General features: G+C 43.7%; 1 protein-coding gene across 2 annotated transcripts in view; it reads left to right on the top strand.

The window, feature by feature from the left end:
- Nucleotides 1-25,349, top strand: part of LOC126999164 (surfeit locus protein 4 homolog) — a 37,258-nt gene that overhangs the window by 8,838 nt on the left and 3,071 nt on the right. The window contains exons 3-5 of one of the 2 annotated variants that reach the window (XM_050861502.1): nt 6,194-6,424; nt 15,847-16,026; nt 16,533-24,042. In XM_050861502.1, coding sequence (XP_050717459.1) covers nt 6,194-6,424; nt 15,847-16,026; nt 16,533-16,538 — 417 coding nt within the window. In that variant the 3' untranslated portion in view covers nt 16,539-24,042. Of the gene's footprint in view, nt 1-6,193; nt 6,425-15,846; nt 16,027-16,532; nt 24,043-25,349 lie in introns of those variants that run through there. The other variant, XM_050861495.1, reaches the window with a different exon arrangement.

Here is a 25,349-nt window from a genome sequence, read left to right as displayed (position 1 = left end):
GTAGAATCACTTAGGTTTAAGGACAGACCACCTAGTCTGGACCATGGGGTCTGTGTGGTCTGATTTTCTTTGTAAATCTTTGTAAATCTCTCTCTCAATGAAGGGGAATAAAAAGGAGGAGAAAGAGGTGGATAACACAGACACACACACACACACACACACACACACACACACACACACACACACACACACACGGAAAACATGGTGATGGAGATAAGGGAGAGGTTTGCCAGATTGGAAATGAGGGTGAGGACCTTGGTGGCCAATGAAAACAAGTTGGAGGAGGAAAATAGGGCCCTCAGGGCAGAGTTGTCCAGGGGGGTGGAGTGGTGAAGAGTGAGGTGGATAGTGTGAAGGAAATGAAACAGCAGCAGCAACAAATTATGAAGCAGCAGGAGGAGGAAAGGGAGATTTTCCTTGAAAATGTTAAGGTAATAGAACAAGAACAAAAGCAATGGAAACAAGAGCAGGAAGAGGAACGAAAGAGCTTTAGGGATATTATGAAAAGTCAGCAAAAAGAGGTTGACCTGACTACAGCAGTGGTGAAAGTAATCAAGGAGAAGGAGAATTTGGTGAGAAATACAGTTGAGAAGAAGTGTGTAATGGTGTTTGGACTGAAGGAGGAGGCACAACCGATTAGGCACATAAAGGAAAACAGGAGAAAATTGTTGCAGAGAAGGTTGTGAGGGAAGTAGAGGAGGAAGGTGGGGGAATTATTGAAGAGATTGAAGAGGTAACAAGAATTGGAAAATATGTGGAGGGAGCAAAGATGCCACTTAAAATCAGATTTAGGTCACAGACTGCAGCGGAGCAAGTACTTGAGGGGACGTGGAAGCTGGCGAGGAAGGAGGAGTTTAAGAATGTATGGGTTCGGAGAGACCTAAATATGGAAGAGAGAAAAGATTAAGGAACTGGCAAGAAGTGAATGAAAAAAACAGAACAGGACGGAGTCGGAGAAGAAGTACTATTGGCGAGTAATGGATATGAGATTAAGGAAGTGGTACAGGAGAGAAAGCAACTAAAAGTAGCGTACACAAACATTAATGGACTAATATCAATACAAGGAGAAACTAATGTGTATTTGAGAGAACTTGGGCCAGACATCATGGGAATAGCGGAAACAAAACTGAGTGAAGGAATCTTTTTACCTAACCTGGGAGAGGAGAAGTACAATATATGGAGGAGATATAGAAAAGGGAAGCAGGGAGGATGGGTGATGTTTTTGACAATGAAGGATATTGTGGTAGACAAAGTTGTGTATGGTGGAGGTTTGGCCAAAGTGATTAAAGTGGAAATAGGAAAAGGAATGGGGAAAAGAGAATATGTAGTTGTGTATGTGCCACCTAAGACATCATCATGGTCAGTGGAGGACTATAACAACATGCTAGGAGATACTGGAATCTGTTTGGACAGCATGATGTAAGCATGCAATAAATTAACTATTATGGGAGACTTTAATTGTAAAGAAGTAAACTGGGAAGACTGGACAGCAAGGGGAAGCGACGAAGCATGGGGTAATGTGTTACTAAAGTTGATGATGGAGGATATAATGACCCAGTGGGTATCAGATTTCACAAGGTTTAGTGGACAGGATGAGCCATTTAGGCTGGACTTAGTTTTCACAAATGAAGTAAGTGTGATTGAAAACATTGATTATAACTTACCAATTGGAAAAAGTGATCATTTGGTGATTCAGTTCGAGATAAAAGAGGAAAGAGGAGAAGCAAGGAAGGAAAGACACAGAATTGGAAGGTATAATTTTGGCAAAACTAACTACACTGAACTGGGGAAATATTTTGAAAGCACAGACTGGTCCAGATTTGAAGAAGCAAGCGAGTGAAGGAGAATTGCAGGAGAAAGAAGGACTGGTTCAACATGAGATGCAAAGAAGCAAGGAGAAAGAAAGAGGAAGCGTGGAGAACGTGGAACAGAATGAAACGGCAGAATGACTGGGAACTATATAAGCAAGAAAGAAATGAGTATATTAGAATATGCAGAGAGGAAAGATTGAATTTTGAAAGGGATATAATAGACAAATGCAAAGACCAACTGAAGCTATTTTAAAGATTTATAAATGGGAAACTAAAACAGCGTAAGGAAATAACAAAATTGAAAGTTAATGGCGAAGTGTATGTGGATGAGTTGGAGATAGTGGAGGAAATGAGCAAAAGCTTTCAAGAAGTATTCACAAGAGAAAGCGAGTTTGACATACTAACTGGAATAGGCCCAAGAGGACCCTGCCTGTGTTACATAGAAATCACAGTGCAGGAGATAACTAATGAAATGGAGAATCTAGATGTGAGGAAGTCACACGGTCCCAACAATGTTTCCAACTGGGTGCTGAAGGAGTGTAGGAATCAATTGGTGGATAAAATACACAAAGTTATAAAAAGATCATTGGCTGAGGGTATAGTCCCTCTGGACTGGAAAAAAGCTGACATAGTCCCCATCTACAAGAGCGGAAGAAGAGACAACCCACTTAATTATCAACCAGTTTCCCTTACGAGCGTAGTGTAAAAAAATATGCGAAAGAATTGTGAAAAAGAAATGGACAAGCACCTAGAGGAAAATGAAATCATCACAGAAAGACAATTCGGATTTAGGAAAAGAAGATCATGCCTGACAAACTTGGTGTGTTTCTATTCAAGGGTGATAGATGTTGTGCAGGAGAGAGATGGATGGGCTGACGCTGTCTACCTGGACTTGAAAAAGGCCTTTGACAAGGTGCCATATAGGAGGTTGATGTGGAAGCTGGAGACAGTGGATAAATTAGGAGGACTTCTAAAGTGGATGGAGGATTTTCTGAAGAACAGGATGATGAGAACAACTATTAGAGACAGGAAATCAAGTTGGAAAAATGTCATGAGTTGAGGTCCGCAAGGCTCTGTGTTGGCCCCAATTATGTTTGCAGTATATGATAATGATATGATAGAAGGAGTGGATAGCTATATGAGTCCATTTGCCGATGATGCTAAGATATTGAGAAGAATGGAAAAAGAGGAGGACTGCTTGTTGCTCCAGAGAGACCTGGACACAGTGTGGGAGTGGAGCAGAAAGTGGGAAATGGAATTTAATACCAAAAAGTTCAGTGTTATTGAATTTGGAAAGAGTGGAATGAGAGTAGAGGGACATTATAAGTTGGGTAAGGATAAGTTAGACAAGACAGAAGAAAAAGACCTTGGAGTTATGATCACAGAAAACTTTTCTCCAGAAAGACATGTGAATAAAATATCAGCTGAGACATGCAACCTGCTGAGGAACTTCAGAGCAGCGTTCACATACCTCGATGAGGACATAGTAAAGAAATTAATTGTGACCTTGATACGCCCTAGACTAGAATATGCATCAGTGGCTTTGTCGCCATCACTTAAGAAACACGTTAGAAAACTGGAGAGGATACAGAGAACGGCAACAAAAATGGTACTTAGTCTGAGCGACCTACCTTATGAAAAAAGATTGCTGAGGCTGAACCTCCCAACATTTGAAATTAGAAGAGAAAGAGGAGATTTAATAGCGGTGTATAGGGTGATGAATGGTCTAGAGAAATTGGATAGAGATGACCTTTTGATAAGAGAAGAGAGAAACTTAAAAGGAAATGGAAAGCTGTTGAGAAAAGGAATTTGTAGAAGAGACATCAAGAAGAACAGCTTCCTGCAGAGATGTGCGGGGGTCTGGAGAGGGAAGTGGTACAGGCTAAGTCAATAAGCGCATTTAAGGCCAAATTATACGGAAGTAGTTGGAAAGATGGGACAGCACGAGCATAGCTCCGTTCCTTTAAATCACAGCTAGATAAACACAACTAGGTAAATACACACACACACACTCTGTGGCGCAACTGGTTAGAGCGCTGCCAGGCTTCACGGCCTGACAGGGCAGCGGTTCGAGCCCGCTCTGGCCAGATTCTTTCTGTTGACTAGGAGTGGTTACTGTCCCCCCTTGAGCAAGGGGGATGGGATATGTGAGGTCCTGGCAGTACCCGTAGATCGACGATAAAGAGCACTTGCTCATGTCGGGAGGGATCTGCTGGCAATTATGAGTCCAACACGTGATCAGGCCGTGGTGAATTACACACATTCTCTCTCTCTCTCTCTCACCTGGAAACTATTTAAAGATGCTTGACAGTCAGCACCCTCAGGGTACCTGGGGGCGGGAGAATGGCACTGCCATATCTTGTCTCCATGAGTGACAGCCCTACTTGGCGCCAACACAGATTTGTTTAGGTTTAACAGTTGAACAGCTGCTTGCAGTTACGACCCAGTGTTTATACCTATTTCATATGTTTAATACCTGATTTTTATGGTAAGAAGAATTTTTTAGTAAATAATTTGCATGGAATGATATACTTAAGCATTTGGAGTTTAAAGGGAAAATAGTGGGTACTGCTTGTTGAGAACCTATTAGTGAGATTTCAATGACTATTAAATACTGCACTGGTGGTGCCCACCACTATCGGTACTGAGCAGTCTGGTACCAGTTCCTTTTCATATAGCAAGTACTGTTAGTACCAGTACTGGCACTAGTACCTGCCCAACCCTACTTTACACCAGCATCGGTTTATGTTTAACAGATGGACATCTTGCAGTTATACTCTGGTGGATGTAGATTTGGGTAGTTCGGTGCACCACTTTTCTTTTTCTTTTTTTTTTTCTTTTTTTTTCCAGATTTGCTTCAGTGTTACCAAAAAAAGCTAAAAGTGGCTCGGTTGAAAATTCCCAACCATCATAATTTCCGAACTATTGGGTGCCATACCATCAAACTTTCATTGTATCAGTGCAAGACTCTTATTTAATTTTTTTTTCTTTTGTTTTTCACCTCAACAGCACCCCAAAATTTTCTTGCCAAATCTCCAAATTTCAGGTAGGCTTGCACACATCAGAACATCGTTACCTAAGTGAATATCGGAAAAAATAATAAGTCTGGAAAACTCAGAAAAAGTCTGGCAGACTGATGGTGGATAATGATGATGGTTAACTAACTGAATGACATATTGTGGCCTTGTGGAAATACTTCTCAGTGCTTTAACCCCTTCACTACGGCCAGGCCAAAACAGCGCCCCGCGCCGTATCTGGGATCGCCGCGCGCGCCGAATTTCAAATGTCACTATTGAATATAACAAGTTTTCAGCCATAAACTCAACATAATCATCATGTATTATGTATGAAAACATGCAGAATTAAATGGTGCACATAAAGAAACTCACTACAGCCGGGCCAAAACAGCGACCCACGCCGTATCCGGGATCGCCGCGCGCGCCAAATTTCAAATGTCGCTATAGAATATTACAATCTTTCAGTCATAAACTCAACATAATCATCATGTATTATATATGAAAACATGCAGAATTAAATGGTGCACATAAAGAAACATAAATTAATTGATAATTTTGAGATGTAAGCATGAATATAGAGATAAAATAATTCGTATATTGTCTAATGCGAGCCAGGACGCAGTATGCGTGTCCTCGGATATGGTACAGGGCACGCAAGGATGCAGTATGTGCATCCTCATGTTGAAGGGGTTAAAGACAGACCATGAGGGGTTCCAGAAGTATTGAAAGTGGTTGTTAGGTGTTCTGGCCCAAGAATTTAATGTCTGCTTTCTTACTTGCAGTGGTGATCCAACCCTTTTCCAATAAATTTTGACAAAAATGGACTAATTATTAGGTAAGATAAAGTTGGGGCATACACTGCAGCTACGTGTGGCCTTGGTACTTATCTCCGTTGCATTGGCCCTTGTGCCTCTGGTGGGAGGGAGTATATCACCCCAGGGCACAAGGCCAGTGTGACATCTGGGTTACCACAGTTTACCTTCCCCAGGTTTCCCCAGGTACCCATTTATTGACCAGCCTGAAAGGGAGGATGAACAGCTGGGTGAGCTGCAGGCTGGCTGCCCAGCTGGGATTCGAACCCGGGCCCGCACTACAACATGCTGGGGCCAACCATCAGCCCCTAATAAGAGAGCCTACCGGTGGCACAGGCATTATTTGCTGACTGATTGTTATGATTATTATTATGACTGAATGATGACAGCCATCATTATAATCAAATTTTGCCCAATATGGGGGATAATATTTATTTGGAATACACAGTTTTACTAGTGAATTATATTTGACCAACAATCTTTCAAGTATTAGCGCTTGGATTACATGCTAACAAGCACAAGATTGATATTAAATGCTTTTGTTCTATTTCAGACTGTTGCTTACCAAATACTGTGGGATCTGCAGTTCCTGTTTCGTAACCTGGCACTGGTCGGTGGTCTTGCTCTAGTATTAGCAGAAAGCAAGAAGGAGGCACGTTCAATTTTTGCTGGTGTTCCCTCTCTAGGGGAAAACAAGCCCAAGACCTATCTTATGCTGGGGGGACGAATCCTGCTCGTGTTCATGTTTCTTACCCTGGTCAGATTTGAATTCTCCGTGATGCAGGTGAGTTTTGGCCCTCAAGGTCACTCTGATGTTAGTGTGTTTATACTTCATCTGTAAGTTGTAGAATATCTTGAGGGCTGTTCTTGTTAGATATTTGGTGTTACAGAAGCAGTCTCACATTTGCATTAATCACTATATATATATATATATATATATATATATATATATATATATATATATATATATATATATATATATATATATATATATATATATATATATATATATATATATATATATATATATATATCAAGGAACTATCTTTAACCGACAGAAAAACATCTCAACAAACGACTTGTGCCAGGAATCGAACCCGTACTTTCTGAATAGAAATCAACCTTTCATTCCTCGTAAGAGGGTGGGGGCGTCAGGTTGGCTGCTTAAATGCAACCTCTGGCGTGAAGTCTTTTAGCTCATCAGGTGGCATGGTTGGTTTGCGCCTTGATTTCTATTCAGAAAGTACGGGTTCGATTCCTGGCACAAGTGGTTTGTTGAGATATATCGGGCTCGCTTCGTTCCGGAGGTACAGCACTAAACTCGAGGATCGCGAAACTCAAGGTATTGAAAACACTGAAAAAGTGCATATTTGTTCCGACCCGTGGAGTTTTTAGTTTTATTTATTTATTTATTTATTTATTTTTTTTTTTTTTTTTTTACATGTGGCCTATGGTGCCTGTAGACTATCCATCTGGGCCTGATGGTCGGCCTCGAGCCCGTCATGGTGCAAGCAACTGTTTATAGTGGTGCCATTATAATTGGTTCATGCTGCCCCCCGGAGCTCACTTTTTTTCCTCCTTTACTCCCTTGTTATCTCAAAATATGTACCTTGGAAAAAGGAAGAAAACAGGAAGAGAGAACGGGTCGTTTTAAAGCCTCAGATGAAGCCTTACGATTGGCTGAGCTCTGAAAACACGCTTGTGATTCGTGGGAGTCCGATGACGTCATCGCCGGCGCTCACCCAATCAGCGGCCTCACTGCCTTGAGGCCGTGTCACACTGGCCGTTTTCCTCTAACCGTTGTGGCTACTGGCAACGCCCGTACGCCCATCCGGGAGTGAGTTGCCGGTTGTCCGTAAACTGGTATCACACTGGGCCTTTTTCTTCCCACAACGTTGGCGGCAGCTTGGGCAACCAGCAACTTTTCCAGGTGTGGGTCACACACATAAGGGGGGAAATTAGTGTTGGGGGGGGGGCAGAAGGGAGAGTCAGGTCATGTCTTGACCTGAGTCTGGTCATATCCTGACCAAAGCCCTGATCTGACTCTCCTCTCTGCCCCTCCCTCTTAACATCATTCTCATTCCCCTTGTGTGTGTGTGTCAAGTCAGGACATGATCTGACCTGAGTCAGGTCATGTTTTGACCAAAGCTCTGATCTGACTTTCCTTTCTGCCCCATCCTCTGCACATCCTTCTCATTTCACCTTCTGTGTGTGTGTGACAGGTATGGACATGACCTGACCTGAATCAGGTCATGTCCTGACCAAACCCCTGCCCTGACTCCTTTCTGACCCTCCCTCCCCACACCCTTCTCCTTTCTCCTTGTTTTCATCCTCTCTATCTCACCTTTCACGAGAGGGACTCATAACCAGTAAAGCTACACACCACCTCTCGAGTCGGGGGCTCGCATGGGATTGAGGCTGCGCCGAGTTGAACCAAACGCGACAGGGAGGAGATGGCAGGAAGTTCAAACGCGGTTAACGTGTTATTAAGTCTCTCTCTCTCTCTCTCTCTCTCTCTCTCTCTCTCTCTCTCTCTCTCTCTCTCTCTCTCTCTCTCTCTCTCTCTCTCTCTCTCTCTTTTGCCATCATAGCCACAATGTTTGGAGGAAAACGTCCAGTGTGATACTACCTTTTAGGGTAACGTGCGAGACGCTGATGTGACCCGTACATGTCAAAGCAGCATGAAACTCGGGGTCATAATGCACGAAAGTCGGGATGGTAAGAATTTAGGACTAACCGGGAAACACGTTGACCCAAATTTTCACGGCACACCAAGGAGATCATGGCAGCACACACTTTGAGAATCACCGGTTGATGGAGAAGAGAAGGAGATTGTATCATGTTTTTGTAGATTTAGAGAAGGCATTTGACGGAGTACCAAGGGAAATTATAAGATGAGCATTGAGAAGGCAAAGAGTACCAGAAAGATTGGTTGAATTGGTGATGGGACTATATGAATGTACAAAATCAAGAATGAAAACAGTAGTGGGAACATCATATGAGTTCAAAATTGGAGTGGGGCTCACCAGGGATTTGCCCTTAGCCTGCTCTTGTTTATAACAGTAATGGAGGAGGCAACAAAGGAAGCTAGTGGAGAGGCACCATGGGAGCTGCTGTACGCAGATGACTTGGTAGTAAATGCAGAGACGACAGAAGAAGTGAAAGAATAGTTTTATAAATAGAAGGAAGGAATGGAGGAGAGAGGTTTGAAAACTAATATGAAAAAAACAAAGTACATGGTGACTGGAAAGGAAGCAAGAGAAAAGATTAAATCAGGAAAATATCCATGTGGATGCTGTGGGAAGCACATGTTGCAGGCAGTGGTGTCACCATAGATGCTCAGGCCTCAGAAATGTAAGAGGAGTGCAGAATTTTACATGCCCAGCTTGCATAAGGAGACAGCAAGGACAAGGAACTGAGAGGGATGAACTAGAGGTGAATGGAGGAAAGCTGGATGATGTAGAACCTTTCTGTTATCTGAAAGATGTTCTGGACTGTGAGGCGGGAGTGGAGAGGACAGTGAGAGCGAGAGTGGCAGCAGCGTGGTTAAAGTGGAGGAAGGTGGCTAGTCTACTTGTGAATAGTAGAATCCCTCTAAAGAGCTGAGCAGGGGTGTATCAAGCGTGTATTAGATCAGTGATGTTGTATGGAGCAGAAACATGGGCTCTAACTAGAAAATTGATGGAGGTATTGAGAGCAAGTGATCACAGAATGCTGAGGTATATGGCGGGGATCAGGTGGCAAGATAGGGTGTCCAGTGCAGATGTAGCTGACAGATGTGGAGTAGACGACCTGGAAACAGTGCTCAGAGGGGAAAGACTCCGATGGTTTGGACATGTGAAGAGAGCAGTTGAGGATACAGTGCTGGTAGGAAAAAGGCCCAATTTGACACCAGCAGCCTTAGACTCCCTCAGTTGAGTGACTGTGTTCAGACATGCTAGGGTGGGATTTACAGAGACGTGTGCTTATGGCCCGCAGTAAAAACTACGAACTATTGATTTAACTATCAAATTAACTTCAGAAGAAATTGTGACACTAGCTTATGAACCAACCAACCAACGGTTTTAGGACAACGGCCAGTGTGACGCTGCCTAAAGGCAGTGAGGCTGCTGATTGGGTGAGCGCTGTCGATGATGTCATCGGACTCACAGCGAATCACAAGCGTGTTTTCAGAATTGCCAACCAATTGTAAAGCAGCCGCCTTCAACTGAGGCTTCTAAACGACCCGTTCTCACTTCCCATTATCTTCCCTTTTCCAAGGTGTGTATTTTGAGAAAACAAAGGAGTAAAGTAAAAAAAAATAGTCAGCTTCTCCAAGCATCAGAACAAATTATTATTATTTCCCCCCCCCCCCCAATACCCCAAGTTTCGTGATCCTCGAGTTTAGCGCTATACCTTCGGAATGAAGCAAGCGTGAAATTCAGGAGGGTACTGTATATTGATATGTTAAAAACATCAGTCATAATGTAAAGTTCATCAGAAAATGCCCCAGCAACTTTTGAAGGTCACCTGCTAGGCCTGGTGTTTCAAACTTGGTGTGCCTGGGGTGTAAGGGCAGGCCACCAGCTGTTGCCACGTTAATGTGGTGGTATGTTTGGTTGTAGGTGTGATGAGATGAACAACAGCCAGACTTGTTTATGGGTTCACAGAAACACGATAACTGAGGGCAGTGACCTGCGTGGGGTGTGTGTGCACGTGTGCAGCATGGATGTAGCGAGTTACCCACTTGGGATAGTGTTCCTTCATACCGCCTACATGTCTATTCCAAAAATCAGCTACCTAGGCCGCTCCATTACAGCGCCACAAAACTTGGTAGTGGGTGACGCATCACAGGCATTGCTGATCCCTTGATTACTTTTTTTATCAACACATCACATGCATCACAGGTCCAGTGGGTTAATACTAACTAAAAATGAGGGACCATATACCAGGGGGCGCATTGCTTTACTCACCTGCCACCTCCACCCCCAACAATCCCTCTGAGCAAGCTCCCATGCAGTTATCCTTCCCATGCTGAGCCACTCTTGGCAGGATTGATCAACTTGCCCCAGTCATGAGTTACGTGGGTGTCCCCTTGGTCTCGTCCACTCAGGGTTGTCTCTTACAGAAACAATCGTCTGGGAAGCATGCCACATGCCCACATAGCTGTAGAGGTATTCATGGACTAAGCCAGTAACAGGCCTTTAGTTTCACGAAGTAATCACTGGTTCAGCATGGTAATTCCAGTGATACCCCATGATCCTGCAAAGGCACTTTTTACCTAAGGATAAATTTCAACTTCGACCAATTTGACGTACGACCAGTCTGTCAGTCCCAAACTCCTTCATAACTCATAAACTACCTGTACTTGATGCCTTAGAAATAATTGTGAATGGTTTACTCTCCCTCACCCCCAGCCTCCACAGGCTGGTAATTGGGCTAATAAGCAGGGGTGAAAGTAAGCCGGTACGCAGTGGTATGCCATACCGGAAGAGATATACAGCCGTCTACCGCCAGTATGCAGGGGTACGCTTTTGAAGACACAACTTTCACCCCTGGCTACCTACCAGGCGATAGGATTTGTTTGTGAACATGAAATGCTCGTATTGCAAAGTAGCTCATTATATTTGGTGGATTTCTAGCGGATTTGGATACCCAATCTCGCGCATTTTCGTCCGTCAGAATTGGCAGCACTGCCTTAGTGGCTCGCGTTCTCAGTTTCTCATGGGTTCTGGATGAGACGAGTGGCAGCCAGTGTCGCATGCACAGGGGTACGCTGTACCAGGAAGAGATATACAGTCGTCTACATCTGGTACACAGGGGTACGCTTTTGGAGAGACAGTACCTGCAAGAATCTAATCTTACTTTCACTCCTGCTAATAAGTCCAGCAGCCCCAGGGGTAGCTGGAAAATATATGCACCCACCACCTGACAATAGTGTTTGGTGCTGAGCTCATGGTTATGCAGACTAGTCAATTGACCTCTCCAAGGCAGGAGAGGCAGCTCGTCTTGGCTGGAATAAGGGATCAAAGAGGTATGTTGCTAGATGCAACTCATGACTATGACATTGCTCAACCTCCAGGACACCTGTCTCCCTGCCTTACAGGAACACCACATTCATCAAACACGTAGGAGGGCTAAGGTTAAGGGTATACTAACACTCGTGGCTTGGTACGTCCAATAGAGAGAAATATTATTCAGAGAGGAAAAGAAGGAAACAACTCGGGTGGTTGAGTGCACTGTTACTCATTCATATGAGCCTTCCCCTACCCTGATATTTTTTTTTAATACACTTGACCCTGGATTTCCTGAACTGCAATTTTCTAGATACTAGATTTCCTGGAAAAAGTCTGTGGTCCTGCAATATTTAGACATGCCTGGTCTAGGCTGGGAACTGCAGTAGAATACAGGTTAAAAAATCTTGGGTTCAGCTAAGTCTGGTGGTTGCTGGTCATATTGTAGTGACATCATTTTCTTTCTCGTTTTCTCCACCTTCAATTCTTCAGTCTGCCCTTTGACTCACCATGTTCTCTTTCTTTTCTCCCACTCCCATCACACTATTCCATTTCCTTACATCAACACATTTCCAAGACATTTCCTTCTATCGCTATAGGTCACTACATCATATACCTCATCATCACTTATAACAAGCTGTCCTATGTACACCAAATCGTTAGCACTGTAAATATTACTGTATATAAATTTTAGTACATATTCATTCGCCATTCATAAAACATGTATATACTCACAAATAAACTTCCTCCACAATGGAGTCACCAACAGGCTACAGGTTTTTCCTTTAACCTAGAGACAACTTAGTGGAACCATATGGCCCAATTCTAGCAGTTGGGTATTTGTCTCGAAGGCACACAAGCAGCAATCCTTGGCTTTCAAGTAGCGGCCTTTGCTGCCGCTACAACTGGTGACCTCTGAAGTTGAGTTCGAGGTATGGCCCGCTGAGTGCTGACCCTACGCCACTGCCCGCATCACCATCACTACTGCCAGGCCAGTGCCGGCCATGGTCTGCGCCCCACCTCGCGCACCACGCCACCACCCTGCCTGGAGGATCCGCCCCGCCGGCCCACAGCAGGCTGCGCCCAGCCTCCGGCCGTCCCACGTGACCCGAGGCTCTTCTGGGGCTTCGTGGTACAGTGGTTAGCACACTCGGCTCACAACCGAGAGAGCCTGGGTTTGATTCCCAGGCGGAGTGGAAAAATTTGGGCAGCTTTTACGATACCCTATGCCCCTGTCCACCCAGCAGTGAATAGGTACCAAGTATTAATCAGGGGTTGTGTCCTGTCTCCTGGAATCTGTTCCCTTCTCCTATAATTCCTTCCCCTTCTGTCTCTCTCCGGCATATGACCACAGATGTTGCGCCGACTAAACGAAACTTTCCAACTTTTCCCGAGGCTCTTCCGCCACCAGCAGGCTCTGGCAGCTCACCGCACCCTCCCCGCACCAGCCACCAGAGACTCGCATGGAGGTTCCTGCCCTAACCCCACGCCACCTTGCCTCGGGCCACCCCAAGGACTTCAACAAGCAGCCCCGCACTCACATAGGTGTCCCCCTGCTCGCAGCAGTACCTCGCCACTCCTAGCCCAGCCCAGCCAGCCTTTCCAACGCCACCCCTATGCTGTCTCACCTTCGCTTTGGTACCTTGCCCCGCCCAGCTCAGCCACCCGCTCCTACCAGTGACTTCCTCAGACCTCAGCCTGTCTGGCCGCCACCCCGCGCCAACGGCCACCTCCCTCCTTCGCCAGCCCAACACACCAGCCTCCTGCCCCTGTGGCCCATGGCAACTGCTAGCGCCTCCTCTTGACCCGCAGAATGTGTAGTGACACTGAAAACAGTGACTGTGCAGTGACACCAAAAAACAGTGAGTGCGTGTACAGTGACGCCCCTGGCATGACACAAGCCAGCACCAGTGCAGTGACGCCCACGGCTTAACCCCCTGAGTGAGTGAGCGTGTTCAATGACGCCCCTCCCGGCAGTGCTCCCTGTCGGTAGTCAGTGCTTCCCCGACGTAGTTCAGTGCTCGGTGCTTTACTCTGTACACCTCCGGGATGCCTGACGTGACTCTCGGCATCCTGCCGCAGCCCCTGGCTACACTGCCAGCACCTCTAGATGCAGCCAAGGCCTCTACAACCATCACCGACCCTGCCCTAACATGCCCCTTCAAGGTGTCCAAGCTACAAATGGAGGTCAGCATGCTCGAGGAGGACATAAAGAGCCAACGACGCCACTCCTAGTCACCACAACACCACTCTTAGTCACCACACCACCACTCCTCGTCACCGCACAGCCACTCCTCTTCACCGCACAGTCACTCCTCGTCACCACATCACCACTCCTCATCACCCCGCCACCACTGCCATAGCTCCACCTCCAGTAGTAGCCCCCACACACGGCCCTGGCATCTGCTGCTACCACAGGAGGTTCAGCAAGGATGCCAGGAAGTGCACATCTCCCTGCAGCTCCCAAGATTCATCGAAACCGCCCTGGTGGGCACTAACGGCGCATAGCGTCCGCCAACCCACCTCGAAGCTGTTCCACATCTTCGATCCACTCTCCCGCACCAACTTTCTCATCGACACTGGAACCAAAGTCAGCGTTCTCCCCACCACACCAAGCCAGAGGTCGCTACCAATCATCGCTTGCCTCTGTGCAGCCAATGGCACGGGGATCCCTGTCTTTAAGAAACAAATGCTCCATCTGAACCTCAACCTTTGGCGGTCGTTTGAGTGGACCTTCTACATGGCAACAGTTTCACAACCAATCCTGGGCGCCGATTTCGTGACATATTGCAATCTCCTGATTGACCTCAAGAGTTGCAAGCTCCTGGACCGCTACTTGAAAGCCAAGCATTGCTGCTTGTGTGCTTTCAAGACAGATACCCAATTGCTAGAATTGGGCTGTATGGTTCCGCTTAGCTGTCTCTAGGTTTAAGAAAAAACCTGTAGCCTGTTGGTGACTCCATTATGGAGTTTTTTTTTTTTTTTTTTTTTTTACATATAGATTTATCCCCAAGTATCACTAGGGGAATGGGCCCTCGTCCAAAGAGGTCCGTTAAGAGGGAAAAGATTGCTCCCTCCCTGCACGAGGGAGCATGGGCCTTTGCCAAAGGCGGCCCGTAGCAGGGTGCTGAGAGACCGACTATCGGCGATCGAAATCTAGCCGACCAAGTTGGTCCATCGACGAGGACTGGCGTGTCTCTGTGTGGAGGAAGTTTATTTGTGAGTATTTACATGTTTTATGAATGGCAAATGAATATGTACAAAAGTTTATTTACGGTAATATTTACAGTGCTAACGATTTGGTGTTATCATGTACAAAGGACAGCTTGTTATAATATAAGTGATGATGAGGTATAGGTATATGATGTAGTGACCCATAGCAATAGAAGGAAATGTCTTGGAAATGTGTTGATGTAAGGAAATGGAATAGTGTCATGAGAGTGGGAGAAGAGAAAGAGAACGTGGTGAGTCAAAGGGTAGACTGAAGAATTGAAGGTGGAGTAAAACAAGAAAGAAAATGGTGTGTGTTATGGATCACTGCAATATGTTTAGCCAAGTCTGGGCATAGAAACAAAAGTCTGGCCATACAAGAGATTCCTTCTCCCGGTGAATATCGGCAACACTCGCTACTCACTACAGTAGGTCCCCGTGTGTTGTTGTGGTGGCAGTGATCGTTATATTGCCTCCACAATGGGTTTGCTAATTCACTAAGCTTCTTATTCTTTTTCAGAGTTTATTTTTTAATTCCTTTAGTTTTATTTGCTATTTGTGTATTGCTTTTTTGTATGTGTCTTCAATGAAATGTCCACAATGGGTTCAGTAATCTGCTTGTGACATTCATTTTTGTCTGTATATTTACATTTATCAACCGAGCAGCTGCTTGTAGTTTAGATTGTTTTAATTATATTTCATATTTATATAACTTGACTGTAATAGAAAGAATCATTTATTAGTAAATAGTACTGAGTGTTGTAAACATCAGTGAATGCGCCATTTCCCCGGACTGCAACTATTTCTGATCCTGGACCTTTGTGATTTCTGGACAGGTACTCCCCCCTATTAGTCTGGGAAATCGAGGGTCGAATGTACTCCGTATTACAATACTGTCAATTATTATTATTATTATTTTATTTTTTTATTATTATTTTTTTTAATGATTTTTTTCTCCTACTTCTATACATTTAACCTTCTCACACTGAACCTGACTTTGCAGATATTCCAAATAGTCATTGGTGGCTTGCTAATGGCTCTGGTAGCAGTGGGTTACAAGACCAAGCTAAGTGCATTTCTGCTGGTGCTGTGGCTGACTGTTTTCAACATTTATGTCAATGCCTGGTGGAGCATTCCCTCCTACAAGCCAATGAGGGACTTCCTCAAATATGACTTTTTCCAGGTGAGTGTAAGGGGAGATAAAAGTGAGTAGTGTTGCAAAAAAAGGGAAGTGTTGTTATGAGGGAAACAATAGGAAAGAAACATAAGTAGAAGAGAGCGCAGGGTGATGGAAGAATGGGAAGAGTGTGAAAGTCCAGAAGGTAATTACAGAGACTGATTGGAATCAAGAGGGAATACATTTAGGGAAGTAGAGGGGATACATGGAAAAGGAGCTGACATATCGATGTAGAAGAGCTTCAACTCTCATCAGTGGTTGTGTGCTGAATGTAAAGTTAAATTCAGTGGGCATATTTCCAGGACTTTAACCCTTAATGCGCGGGTGTCGACAATAGTCGACAGCTGGTGCCTGGGCTTAAACCGCGGGTGTTGACAAGGCATTTTATTAATTAGCGCACTGTCAAATTTAATTTGTTTATGCTGAAGTAGAGTAAGAATGTCGTTTTCTTTTAAATATTACCCAACCATGCTCTCTTGACTAATTATTGGTCTGTGTACGCCTTGTGCTAGCTTTGAGAAGATGTCCGCTAGACATCCCACCTCTTCTCACCTTCCAATGAATGGAGGCCCTTTGACCTCAACACCCATCAAGGGCATCAAGAAGGCCTGGAAGTTAAGTTTTTTGGAGTGTGTTTCACATAAACTGTATAAAAGTTATGCTTTTTATTACTAAATAAGGGTAGGCGGTGGCTGAGTGGTAGTGTGCTGGGCCCACATTCACTGCGTGATGGACAACGCGGGTTCGAATCCCCACGCTACAACCTCGGATTTTTCAGTCACCATTGAGTGGCTTAAAACTACCCACATGCTGTCCTGAAGACCACCCATCAACCCAGACTCTAGAGGAAATCGTCCAAGTGAATCAAAAACGAGTAACAGGGGGCAGCATGAGCCAAGAGAAAATGGCGCCACTATAAACACTTGCCTGTGCCATGACGGGCTGGGGCCGACTACCATCCAGGCCCCTCAAGAGAGCCTACTGGCGCTATAGGTGTACACGTAAAAAAATATATATATATATATATATATATATATATATATATATATATATATATATATATATATATATATATAAAAGGGAAGTCCACTAGGTGTGGAAAACTGTTTATACTCTATAATAATGTGCTTTCAATGATCAAACTTCAGTATTCCTATTCGCTCTACCAATGGTCATATAGTCTTCAGCTTAATGTCAAAGGACAGATAAGGGTATGTACTTTACAATGATACTTCATTCAGTCACATAAGTTAAGTAGGAATGAAGATATGAGGACTCCCGAGCTCAAGGGGCGTATGCGCCACCAAGCTCAAATTTGAGTTAGCATTGGTTTCCGCTAGGTGAAAGCACCTTCTACCCAAGTGTGAAAGTGAATCAAGCGATTTCTAACTTTTAGGCCCCTTAACCATACGGGTTATTGTCAAGAATTTTTACATGCGTTGATCAAGAGGAGGTACACAATCTCCATGGTGTAGGGGTGTACAGTCCTGAGGCAGCCGGCCAATAGGCGTGCGGCTATGGTCCCACGTGTTTACATCCTAGCGCTCAGCCAATCACAGCCAAGTTACTATGCCGCGTCATTAGACACGCCACCGGCATTCTGTCAGGACGCACCAGCTGTTACATGAAAAAAAAACAAAAAACAATGTAAAACAGTGATTTATTATTGGAGTTTTGCTCTGAAATTTTTACTGTGTAATAGATACATTACATACATTTACCCTACCAAGTTAAATAAAATTGGATAATACACATGCTTATTAAATAAAACACTGTTTGGTTTGTCGTGGTGTTTTATCAATAAAATATATTGTGATGAAAAAACACACACCATGTTATTACTTATTAATAAGCCTTAGTTTTGATATACAACAATTATTATTTTTATTATTGTCTTAATAAAACACAGTTAAACATGAACACCAAAAAAAAAAACATAAAACACGTAATAATCAGAATATTGATCTGAAACTTTCAGGGATTATTGGTTACATTACATACGATTGCTCTACCAAGTTTCAATAAATTGGATAATAAACACTCGTACATAAAATAAACATGTGGTGTTTGAGTGTGTTTTTTATAATTATAGCCAGATTTTCACACAAAACACCTACCGTATTTCGTGGCGTCCAATGCACACCTTTTTCACATAAAAAATGCCTGAAAGTTTACCCCTGCACGTTATACGGCGAAGGTACAAATTTTTATTGATTTTTTTCCTTGGGGTTTTAATTTTTTTTTCGTCTTGTCCAATAACTACTGCTAACTTACCTTTATTATTGTTTATGATCCTTTGTAGTCCATACCTGTCTTATAATATGTTACCGTAGAATACAGGGCGATCAAATAACTACTATACAAAAATGAAATCGGTGGAGGATCGCCCATGCCTTGTTGTTATAACGCTTTTCTGTTGGGCGCCGACACGACCCGGCTGCCATTAGTATTGCTTTGTATGACTAAGGAGCACTGTTGCCAATTTGAGCATTAAGCTACATAAAAAAATATGTTGGAAAAAAAATATCCATGTGTTCATTATTAATTATTAATATTAGTGAGAATAATGGGGTAAATATGATATCAGAAACTGTACATCATCAGTCTCGTACAAGGAGTTATTTCGCGCAACACCAGCCCGGCTAACATTTGCATCGTTTGAAAACCACACAACCACACCCATATGACAAACAGCTACATGCCGCGTGTCACCAAAACTGTGTGAATTGTATCTTGCCTAGTTGTCTGTCATAACCTATACGTATGTAGTATACGTATGGAGTTTGCATCTCACGTGTGAGGGGGCTCCACTCACACAGCTCTATTGGACAGAGTGGAGTCTAAGGCTTTTTGTCTCATCAGCTCTCCTCCTCTTACTGATAGTCTTCTACCTCTTAAATTCCGTTGCGATGTTGCCTCTCTTTCTATCTTCTATTGATATTTTCACGCTAACTGCTCTTCTGAACTTGCTAACTGCATGCCTCCCCCCCTCCCGCAGCCTCACCTCACACGACTTTCTAATCAAGCTCATCCCTATACTTTCCAAACCCCTTATGCAAGAGTTAACCAGCATCTTCACTCTTTCATCCCTCATGCTGGTAAACTGTGGAACAATCTTCCTTCATCTGTATTTCCTCCTGCCTACGACTTGAACTCTTTCAAGAGGAGGGTATCAGGACACCTCTCCTCCCGAAATTGACCTCTCTTTTTGGCCACTCCTGTGTACTCTATTTGGGAGCAGTAAGTAGCAGGCTTGTTTTTCAATATTGGTTCCTTTTTTTTCCATGCCCTTGAACTGTCTCCTTTTCTGTTCAAAAAAAAAAAAAAAAAAAGTGATGGTGAGAATAATATGCTAATTATGATATCAGTATGCATGAGGAGATATTTCACACAGCACCAGCCCGGCTGCCATTTGCATTGTTTGAAAGCCACACAACCACACCCATATAGCAAACAGCTGCATGCCACGTGTCACCAGAACTGTGTGAATTGTGTCTTGCCTAGTTGTCTGTCATAACCTATGAGTGTTGGTGAGAACAATATGCTAATTATGATCTCAGAAGCTGTGCATCATCAGTATGTTTACGGGGATGTATTTCTCACAACATCAACCCAACCGCCATTTTCATTGCTTTACTCAAGCACAGTTGTCAGTTCAAGCAGTACAGGTTACACCAAAAATATATAAATTTCGGGAAACTGTACATCGTCAAAGTTCTTTAACCGTACATATTTCTGAGCATTTTAAGAACTTTTTTTATTTCCAAAATTGTTTTCTTAAAGTTTGGGGTGGGCCTTATACACTGTGAAATATGGTACATCACTGAATTTGTCTCCTCGAGACCTTTATTTTGATGTATCATAATATTAGTTTGTGTGTTTTTCATTGTGTAAACTATGTTTGACTTTGGAAGCCTTTTACTCGTAATTAACTTACGTGCTGGTGCATATGCCCCCTTGAGCTCGGGGGTCCTCATATAAAAGGTTGAAATGAGATATGTTTTTGCCTGAATATGCCTGCGTGGGAGGACAGGCACGGCAAAACAAGCCCGCACTTTAAGGGTTAATAATCTCAGGGTTTAAAAGTGTTGTATTTTATGACAGTTTTATTAAAAAGATCAGTTGAAAGTAATATTGCACATGAAACTTTTAGCAGTCAAAAAGATGAGAAAATATAACATGTGCTTTTAACAGATGTATTTATTTTTGTTGTGGCATTACACCAGTTATGGCCCTGTCACACTACGACGTGTTGTACGACGTATGAGCTGTGTGCTGATTTTGGCCAGCCCGTCAGTGCACGTCGAACTTTTTGCCTTCTCTAGCAAGTGTATACCGAGCCCATAGCGTGTGAGCTGCGAATGTCCAGCATGGTACAGCATGTTGCGTCGAGTTAAGTGATTTCCCAATGCTTTTTTGTCGATGATGGCCTGGCAGACTTCCCACACAATCACGGAGATGGTGTTGTGCGGGACCCTCCACGAGAACTTCAACGACGAGTATTTTTGTCCGGAGGCAAGGTGGCGGAGAGTGAGGGCCAGCTTCAGTCCAGGCTCCAGCAGATCATGGAATCAGAGGTGTAGCTAGGGTTTTCAGCGCCCGGGGACAAAGTCAGTTTTTGCGCCCACTCCTGGCCACCTTGTGACAAAGTATGAACCATAAAGGGGTCTGTTATGGTTTCCCAAAAAATTTATAGTTTTAGAACATGGAAAACCTACATCTTGTGGCATACTTTTACGGTATGAAGTGGATGAATAAAGTAGAATAATTAAGACAACAATAGTAATTTGAATTTCTCATTCAAGAATAAATCGACTTCCAAGTTTAGTTAGACCGCATTGAGAACATGCCGAAATAGTGATGGAGTGAGTGAGTGGTCGTGGTCGTGATCGTGATCGGATGTGTGTTGCGTCACGAGGAAAGTGCTGTGTTGACATGGCTGGCAGGGCCAAGGGCCTGAGGGATTTGTGTCACGTTTTGCGAGGATAATTGGGCAAAAATAAATCAAAGGAGTGCAATATGGCTGAGAAGAAATCTATAAATTGTGTGTGATACAAGAAGTCTGAAATCTAACACTATGTGAATGACCAGTGTTGTGTAGTTTTTCAAACCGAAATTGCGAGAATTCGTAACATAACCAGTCATGGCTATTGATTAGTGTTTATACTCAAAGACAGATTGTGTTAAATGTTCAAGGAGTTGGAAATATTGTAGTGCCCAAACACGGCCAAGTGTCTATGATGATGCCAAGTTTATTAAAAGGACAGCAGTATCCTATTCATGAAAGCAATCAAGACTCACTCACTCACTACAACGTTTTGAATAAGTGTATCGAGGATTATTATCAAGCTAGCATCGTAATTGTTGACGGCCCTCACAGAGCACTACACTAGTAGTAGGGTGGGTCCTGAAACCTCATCAATGGTAACGGAACAGTTTTGGTATCCCCACCATGCAAGGGATGTTGCAAAGTTTGAAGGTGGGCAATGGAGTGTAAGAAAGATGATCTCTTCCATAAAGCAACAAACCTTACGACGACAGGCTCTCATCCCCTAGGCCGTTCTCTCTTGAAAATCATCGCCTCTGAGGAAACTCATCGAATATCGAAATACCCAATGGGTTACAATATGAATGTGAATGAACCCAAATTGTTTTTGATCACTGCCATATGTCCGAACGTGAAATAATGGCACGGCACAAAACTGTAACCAAAGAAAGCCAGACTGCACTGAATTTTACCCACCAGCATTGTAGCGCAAGAATATCTGCCCTCTCCTTTCACTTGATACTCACTCAAGTCAGAATGCAAAGACTTGGTGACATTGAATGCTTTAGGATTCCTCTTCGGTTTAAGGACAGACCACTTAGTTTGGACCATGGGGTCTGTGTGATCTGAATATCTACACCATCAGAGACATTCTTCTTGGCTAGATGGTGCTGCTTGGAATGCTTGGTAGGCGGGTAAAAGGGGTAACTGCACCTATAACATTACAGATGTTTTGAATTTCGAGAGGAGACCAGGGGTCATCGATGAACTCCTCTTGACAGAAAGTCACAGCATCAAAGCGCTGTAGCTTTAAGGGAGAAACAAGAACAGTGAGGGGCCAGCCGAGGCTCACAAGAGTTCCTCACCGCCTCCAGTGCAAGGTGTGACGCCAAGTTTCTGGCCAAGACAACTAGGACTATGTTGAACGGACTTCGTCAGCCACACAACAAGAGAAAGCAAAGGGTTTGTCTTGCCTGTGGTGCTGGTTGTGCTGACCATCAAGTGACCATCGAGCGCAGCGGTGGTGCTGGGCAGTAGTGAAACCAAATATCCCCGGCCAAAAGTGGCGAGACAGCGGTAAGGGGATACATAACGCGACATGGGCGAGATGAGTTATTCCTTCTTCACACAAGGACGCATCTCCGTAACAAAATTAATAACTGATCATGTTGGAGCTTAATCAATGGGAAGTGCATTTAAAAGGGGAAAACATATAATTATGAAATTCGATCGTAATTATGTAACATCAATTTGCCCCCAGTTGCTGTGCCTGGGGGCAGATGTCCCCCCTTGCCTCCCCCTAGCTACGCCACTGCAGGGAATGCAGTGTACCTCTTTGTTATCCTGGGACCCACACGTTCAAGCAATTCATCAAACGTCGCTGGTGGCATTTGCAGGAAATTGATGAATGAAGTCTGGTCCTCGGCACCGAGGATGTTTAGTGTTGAAGAAGGTGATAGCTGAGTGTTGTCAAAGAATAGGGGATAGTTGTTTGGAAGATTGTGTCTAGTGGATAGGTGGAGAAACTGTGTTTTTGAGGTGTTGAAGGACACCAGGTTCCTCTTGCCCCAATCGGAAATAATAGTAAGGTCTTAGGCTAAGCGTTCTGTTGCCTCCAGCCTTGAATCGTTAAGTTCCTGTAGGGTGGGTCTTCTATTAAAAGAAGTTGAGTAATGCAGAGTAGAGTCATCGGCGTAAGAATGGATAGGACAGTTCATTTTGGAAAGATCGTCAATGAACAACAGAAAGAGAGTGGGAGATAGGACAGAACCCTGTGGGACACCACTGTTAATAGATTTAGGGGGAAGAACAGTGACCGTCTACCACAGCAGAAATAGAACGGTCAGAAAGGAAACTGGAGATAAAGGTACAGAGAGAAGGATAGAAACCGTAGGAGGGTAGTTTGGAGAGCAAAGATTTGTGCCAGACCCTATCAAAAGCTTTTGATATGTCCAGCGCAATAGCAAAGGTTTCACTGAAACGGCTAAGAGAGGATGACCAAGAGTCAGATAGGAAGGCAAGGAGATCACCAGTAGAACGCCCCTTGCGGAACCCATATTGGCGATCAGATAGAAGGTCATAAGTGTAAAGGTGCTTTTGAATCTTCCAGTTAAGGATTGATTCAAAAGCTTTAGATAGACGAGAAAGTAAAGCTATAGGACGGTAGTTTGAGGGATTGGAGCGGTCACCCTTCTTAGGCACAGGCTGTATGAAGGCATACTTCCAGCAGGAAGGAAAAGTAGATGTTGACAGGCAGAGGCGAAAGAGTTTGACCAGGCAGGGTGACAGCACGGAGGCACAGTTTTTAAGGACAATAGGAGGCACTCCATCAGGTCCATAAGCCCTCTGAGGATTGAGGCCAGAGAGGGCATAGAAAACATCATTTTGAAGAATCTTTATAACAGGCATAAAAGAGGCAGAGGGGGGATGAGTAGGAGGAATATGCCCAGAATCATCCAGAGTGGAGTTTTTAGAAAAAGTTTGAGAGAAGAGTTCAGCCTTAGAGATAGATGAGACGGCAGTGTTGCTGTCAGGACCGAGGAGTGGAGGGAAAGATGAAGAAGTGTTGGAGATTTTTTTGGCTAGATGCCAGAAGTCACGGGAAGAGTTAGAGAAAGCAAGGTCTTGGCATTTTCTATTAATGAAAGAGTTTTTGGTTTTTATATATATATATATATATATATATATATATATATATATATATATATATATATATATATATATCTCTATATATATATATATATCTATATATATATGGAACAGAAGGGAATCCCATATTTCCGCCGCTACAGTATTTCCACGTGAAAGTGGCTGATGGCGTAGTGGTGGCTGCAGAGGAAGCGAGATGTGTTGAGTGTGTGTGGCAAGGTGCAAGGCGGGGCTAACCCCTCAGCCGCCACTACTCCATTGACCAGTTTCATGTGGAAATACTATAGTGGCGATTGCCACTCATGGGTAATGATCAAAACAAAGAAAAGTGACTGTGAAAACGGCCCTAAATCCCAATATTATACATTTAAAATCCTTGATACTTACTGGGACCTGCCAGAACTGGTCCTTCTTAGAGACTCGAGGCTACTGCTTTGAGGAGTAAACAAACATTGCGGAGACTGCAGCAATGGCAGTGGGGTAACGGGTATAAAATTTGCACGGGCGTACCGCCACGAACAGCAACAAATGGACCTTCCAAGGGCCCAGCAAACACTCAAATTAATTAATAATATACTGGATGTTTATGGATATACATATGAATATTAACACAAAGGGGAGAGACGAGAATTCACTAATACTTGATGGCTGGATGGAAGACGAGCAATACGGCGTTCTTACCTTTCAAGGGCCCAGTAAACACTGATGCCACAGGCTGAGTGCAATGTTGCCAAACTATCGTACTCATCGCATTGCATTTTTTCATAGTTTCCTACCGATAACTACCTCAAAAACACCACTCACCTGCCAACCACCACCGCCTAAGCACTCACACTCACCACAACCAACCACAGAGTGAGTGTTAAATTACTTCAGTCCATATTTAATTTGTGATTTCTGTGTATGTAAAACCGTGAATGGCGGGGGGCTTTTACAAATTTACATGATAAATACATACTACATAGTTATTATGTAAAATTATCTCATTCCTTCTGGCCTTCCACAAAATTCTTGATACATTAGGTTGTGTAAATTTGAAAGGAAATAAATAGAAGGTGTGATTTTAGTAGAAAATTAACATGCATTAATTCATTTTCTTCAACTTTGCAAGCTCTGTACTCTGTAGTCTGCATTGTGATCTCTAAGTCTGTGACTCTGTAATGAATAAAATATATCCACAACACCCTCTTTGTGTGGTGTGGATGCAGATGTTTATTTCATCACAAATGCAGATGTGGATGTTGTTTCATTTATCAGAAATGTGGATTTGGATGTGGATATCCGATACATGACTAGTTTAAAGTCACAGCCTCTCGGGCGCAGAATCAGATGAGGAAGAACCAAAAACTTCCTGCCATTGTTACAGTCATGGGAATACTGAGCATGGTGTGGATGAGTTGTGTTGCAGCCAAGG

The sequence above is a fragment of the Eriocheir sinensis genome, chromosome 2 (genome assembly GCF_024679095.1).
Source record: "Eriocheir sinensis breed Jianghai 21 chromosome 2, ASM2467909v1, whole genome shotgun sequence".
In the NCBI taxonomy this organism is placed as follows: Eukaryota; Metazoa; Arthropoda; class Malacostraca; order Decapoda; family Varunidae; genus Eriocheir; species Eriocheir sinensis.
This window is presented reverse-complemented; position numbering and strand designations above follow the sequence as displayed.